The following is a 5,802-nucleotide window of genomic DNA, read 5'->3' as shown; positions in this document are numbered from 1 at the left end:
CCTTGAATGCCCGCTCGGCACAGGAACGGACAAAGGAATAGCAAAGGGGCGCGAAGTTCGCTCAAAAATTGACCTCCCCTAAATATGATTGGTTCCTTCCATATCTCCTATAGAGGGGGCCGCAAGCCCTTTTCCGTAGAGCGTAATCGGCCGTTTTAATTCTGCGTAGAGCGTAGACGGATCGATCTATTATATATTTTTGCGTAGAGCGTATTCGGCGTTTTAATTCTACGTAATGCGTTGTAGCCACTTGGAATTTATCGTAAAGCGTAATCGAGTGGTTTCCGAATTCAGCATAGAGCGTTGTCGGGACCCCCCTTGCAGGCCCTCCTATAGTTCTGATCGCCAAAATAGCGTCGTAGTAAAAAGTTTGATGTTATTACTGCCTGAAAAGAAGAAGTCAAACCCACATATGTTGTAGAATGTAGTATCACGTCGACTCTCATATCATTGTACCTTCTTTTTCGTACATGACGTTTGTATTTGTATTTAATTGCAATATAGCCCTCGGGCATATATTTGCAATAAACCTTCTTTCTGATATTTTAAGCCTCTAACATTTACCGTTACATGATTTACGTTCAGCCAAATATGAAACAATCTTCGCACTTAAACATAGCAAAGTGCACTAGAGGATAAGAGTGACGTTGCTGAACCTTGATGCAAATGACTGGAAAAGCTACCTGCCTTTTTTATCTAGCCTATCGAGCATACCGGAGCCTGAGTTCCTGGCGGTTCTATGTCGCGCTTTGAATAACGGTTAATATTTCAGCCCAATAAGCATTTGTATAATATTTAGTACACCTGCTCGGAACATGGAAAGTTAAGAAGAGTCTGCTTTACAGAAAATTACATGACTTTGGTTACATAAAATAGTTGTTTTTTTTTGTGTAATTTTCGAGCATCTTTTCATAGTTTTATTGCAGGAAGGGGGCGGGAAAAGGAAAATTTTTAGTGTGTGTGTGTGGGGGGGGGCGGTCAAGGAAATTTTGCCCCGACTTCCAACTCCCCCCCCCCGGTAAATAACGTGCGGTCCCTAACCTGGCTGAAAAGTATTAAAAGTGGTTTTGTGTGATGTTGTAAGTGTGTGCACGTTGAAGCTCCTTCGATGCGTGCGAGACCTATAAGAATTCGTGTGCCACTAGTGTGTGACAATAGCTTCAGGTAAGAGCTACAAACTAGTTACACTGACTTAGTATCTCAGTAATCACTTTTAGTCAAAAATAATACTTCAAGCAACGTACATGAGTATGGTTTAAGTAGTAAAAAAGCACACGTAATATTACTCATCTACATCATGTAACGTTACATCGACAGTTTCAAAATCATGAGACAGTTTACTATAAATATTATTCCGGGGTTCGGAGTAGTATTAAAGAGAAATCTAGTGTAAGAATGCTCAGGCTTTAAACCCATCACTGTAGTATAGGAACTGCCCTATTTTCATGTTGATTATGTAAGAAATGGACACCCGCTTTCTGAGACCAGAAAGAACGCCGAGAATACACACTTGTATACTTTATTGACACAACAAAAGTACAGCGACTTTCGTAGGGTCTAAAACTACATGTAGACATACAGACAAATACATGGGTACAACGAAATTAACCTACGTACAAAACAATAGATGAGTCAGCTAATATTACTTGTTCTAAGGTCTAAACATTCTTTGATATATTTACCTATTTGTACACAGTAAGGGTTATTACCTTCTAGGATGAAATTGAATTTATCTATAGCATGAAATGTAACAAATTCTGTTGAGCAAGCGGAGAGAAAGTTGAACAGCTTTGTGCGTTTTTATATCGTTACGGCGAGCTCGTATATAGTGGACAATCTAAAATAAAATATTGTTGCGGGGAATTTACGTGGAATACTATGCGGTAAAACAGTAGGATGACTTAAACCAGCCAATAAGAAGACAGTTAGGAAATTATAACATCTCGCTCGATGTTTCTGAATCAACCTCACAGGCTTGCCTTGTTGTTCTTCATCTCATTGTTTTGTCTATCGACCACGCCCCAGCACGCTGCTGCCCACTTCCCCTCCGACCATGTCTTCAGTTCTTGACAGAATTTTGAATCTATCGTAAATTCTTGACTCCATTTACCGGCGGTAAAGACCCTTGTCCCACCTATTGAGTTACAATGTTGGTTCACTTCTTGGTTCAGTGTCTTGTAATACGCCACTTCTTCCCAAAAGTCGGGCCCTTCCTCGCTCACACGTTGCCAAAATGTGTTATTGAAGTAGTCGAACATCATATAATCTATGTTGCTCGTTTTCCTGTGGTTGTTTTTCTGTTTGTCGGTCAGTGCGACGTGTTCTTTACGTCTCTGTAGAGGCCGAAGTTGATGAAGTTTCCGTGTGGTATGTAGGATGTCGAACAGGGTCCAGCAAAACTTCCTTTTCAGCAGTACCAGAGATTCCTCCCAGTACTCTGTTATCAGGACTATAGAGTACCAGCTTCCAACGGTCCTGTACAAAAGCAAATGCCTCAGAATCATTTCATGGGGTATAGAATTTTCTTCTTACACAACCAGTAAGGTTCTCACCTGCTTACGTTTCGATGTCTATCAGACACCTTCCTCAGAGCTTCTGAATGGAGTTCTGCAACTCGCCGCTATTTTAGAACTGCGACATCGAAACGTAAGCAGGTGAGAACCTTACTGGTTGTGTAAGAAGAAAATTCTATACCCTAAGTATCTTCCAACCTGACGAAATTATTTACGGAAATCATTTCATGGTTTTGAAACGCCATGCTTCCATAGCTTATGATCTTCGACTATGTGACTTATTTTTACAAACACCCTATATATTTTGACTGACCGGGACATGCTTATGACAATGATAACCGTAGCATTAATTGTAGCATCGCCTCATAAATACTAAGTACTACTGACTTATCACTTGTATATGCCACGAAGTGACGAAAACTACAAGCATGAAGATAAGGCCACACCAATTTAATTTGTTGATTCTCGGATCGCCCTGTCCATTGTTTTCCGATTTGCAAAAAAAATAATAATAATAATAATAATTGGGGAGGTTCTAAATTAACTGCAAAATGTTCAGTGGAAGACATATTTTGGCCCGAACGGTTTAAGAAAGTCCTTTTCTTTCTAGTTCTTAATAAAGTTTTTCAATGTAACAATGCAATTTTGTTTCAATAAAAGCTCAAAATTTATAGTTTTAATTATAAACCAACCTGGTGTGTTTACTTCATCGCTCATATTATAACATTTCCCGCTATCATGTGGTGCCTTGGCCTGTTGTTTTTTTCGCCCTGTCGATTCATATTTTTTCTTTAAAAATCCGAGAAACAACAAATTAAATTGGTGTGGCCTAAGGTCCTAACTGTAATGTTAAGATGCATCCATAAGCAAAAAGATAGCATTCACCCTTTTATATGCCAGAGAAAGACCGAACAATAACTCACCTTAGTGCTTGATGTATCAGGCTTGTATTTTTGCTGGTCATCAGTTTTGGCGGAAAACCCATGGTATAAGACTGAAAGTTTCGGTGTTTCGAGTACGGCTTGTTTCTTCCCAACTCACGGTCCCGATCCTTATTTCTATCTAGAAAAGCCCCTAGTGGGTTCTTCTTGCGGCGGGTACCAGAATTCTTCCAGAAGAAGATGGAGCGAAAATGGTTGAGAGGCTCTCGCACGATGCCGATGTACCTAGTCCCAGGTGCCATAACCCTGTCCATGGCAGGTTTGTTCATGACGGAATGGTGGATAATGAGGGTGTAGTCTCTTCCCAGAGCCGGCCTGCAGTTTTTCTTTGTCAAATGTCCGCTGGAGGACGTATTAAAGTCGGTTAGTGCCAAATAGAAAGGTAACATCTGCAAACTTGACAAATGTTTACTAGTACCTTCACATGGTCTAGTCCAAAGGGAATACTACTGTTTATTCTCGAACACATTCATATCTATGGTGACCAGCCCCTCTAGCTCTCCAGCAACTTTGCTACATAATGTAATCCAACACCACAGGGTGTCTGCTACAGCACCATTTACCATGGTGACAGCCGTCTGGTCCAGATTATTGACTGTTTGGAGAAGAAGAAGAAATGGGGCAAAAACAACATGGCTTCGCCTTCTGCGAAGGTAAACATAAATAGTATATTTGGTACATTGCAGCATGGTGTACCAGAATGTAATTTGAATACAATTAAAACATAATCAAAAGTATCATAATAAAGGGTTAATGCACTGCCCCGAGTTGTATATGGTGTCATAACTGCATGAGCAGCTGCCATAACCACCGAATAAACCACCGTGTGAGCGAAGCGAACGAGGTGGTTTATGAGGTGGTTATGGCAGCTGCCCATGCAGTTATGACACCATATACAACGAGGAAAAGGCAGTGCATTAAAATTATTATCATATAGCCTATCCAAACTGTCAATCAACACAATTCCTGTTTGAAATACAACAGCTTTAATATATATACATACATAAAAATACATTCGAATATATTATACGCTTTAAAACAAATATGGATAATTTCATTTAATGCAAATTGTAGTTTAAATGAAGCTAAACAAAAAAGTTTATTGGACAGAAAAATGCTACAAAGGTTTACAGAAAGAGTCGCATGCCCCTATACCCTATAACATAATGGTATCAGCCATAACACGACATGTGCTGTTATTCCGCCATAACACCACATGTGCTGTTATCGGGAAATAACAGCACGGGTATCCGGGCCTCTGATTGGTCCACGCCGTCCGGCTATATGATAATATGATATAGTATACAGGGAGTTTGAATGTGTACCTTGGGTATGAAAGCTGCTTGTGGCTGGCTTTCCTATGGCTTGCGGGATAGCAGATGGTCATTCCGTGGTTCCGGCCGAATCTGGCCAGTAGCATGAACGTGGAGCCTGAAGCCGTCTTATGGACCTGGAGGGAAACAGACACAACGGAGCACGTCGGCAGAACATACTGCGCCTGCGCAAACCCCTCATTTTTCACGGTTTTCGTTGGATTTTTGGTCAACGTTGCAAAAGAATTTTGCCTGTTGCAGACGATATCTTTTCCGATATAACACTTGGAAACTACAGACGGGTGGTCAACCTTATATTCGTGAATACGACCTTCTATGAGACGTTCTGCCAAATTGCTATGCACATTATACATTACGGGTTTCGCGCAGGTGCGGTACGTTCTGCCGAGGTGCTACAATTAAAACGGCAACTTGTGATTGGTTGGGCTTGGTCGGGGCGTGGTTAGAACACGATTCATGGATTGGTTGTGATTGGTCGGCCGATGTCTATGATGACGTCAAAAAATGAACGGATAATACTAGTACTTCGTCGAGTGAGGCAAAGCCATGAAGAAACATAAGACGCATACCAGATATGGCATATTTAACATTTAACATAGCTAAAATCTATATTCTACAAAAACATTAAAGCTTGACGCACAAAAAATAACATCTATTCTACAATTTTACAGTTTTATAGCATACACATGTAGATATTTTATAATTTCCAAGTTAGTACCAAATAATATCCTTTTCAGTAGTGACTTAAGCGTATGTTAACGTGTTTGACAAATTGATACGTTTAGCTGTTACCATACCTTGATGAATACAAAATTGGTGACAGGACGACATTTTCCCTCACTAGTTGTATTGTACAAGTCTGACACGTTGTCCTGTAATGTTGGCAGGCTCCCGGCATACATAACTGATTTGCTGCAATGATACATGTATATGTAACAGATTTTACGGGTAGATAACGTAATTTACTCTGTCCATAAGTCAACTATGACCAGAGGGCCTTACACAAGGCATCAG

At 40.4% G+C, this 5,802-nt stretch overlaps 1 protein-coding gene across 1 annotated transcript; it reads right to left on the bottom strand.

The window, feature by feature from the left end:
* Positions 1-1,967: 1,967 nt before the first annotated feature.
* LOC109465028 (galactose-3-O-sulfotransferase 3-like) lies at positions 1,968-5,612 on the bottom strand (the record flags this gene model as incomplete). The annotated part of the gene is made up of 4 exons (XM_019762151.1): positions 1,968-2,475; positions 3,437-3,796; positions 4,780-4,904; positions 5,586-5,612. Coding segments are annotated over 4 exons (1,020 nt in total), but the record flags the coding sequence as incomplete, so codon positions are not given.
* Between the last annotated feature and the right edge of the window lie 190 nt (positions 5,613-5,802).

The sequence above is a fragment of the Branchiostoma belcheri genome, unplaced genomic scaffold, assembly GCF_001625305.1.
Source record: "Branchiostoma belcheri isolate BF01 breed outbred unplaced genomic scaffold, Haploidv18h27 scaffold146, whole genome shotgun sequence".
NCBI classification, from domain to species: Eukaryota; Metazoa; Chordata; class Leptocardii; order Amphioxiformes; family Branchiostomatidae; genus Branchiostoma; species Branchiostoma belcheri.
Note: the sequence above shows the minus strand (reverse complement) of the source record. Positions and strands in the feature narration are given on the sequence as shown.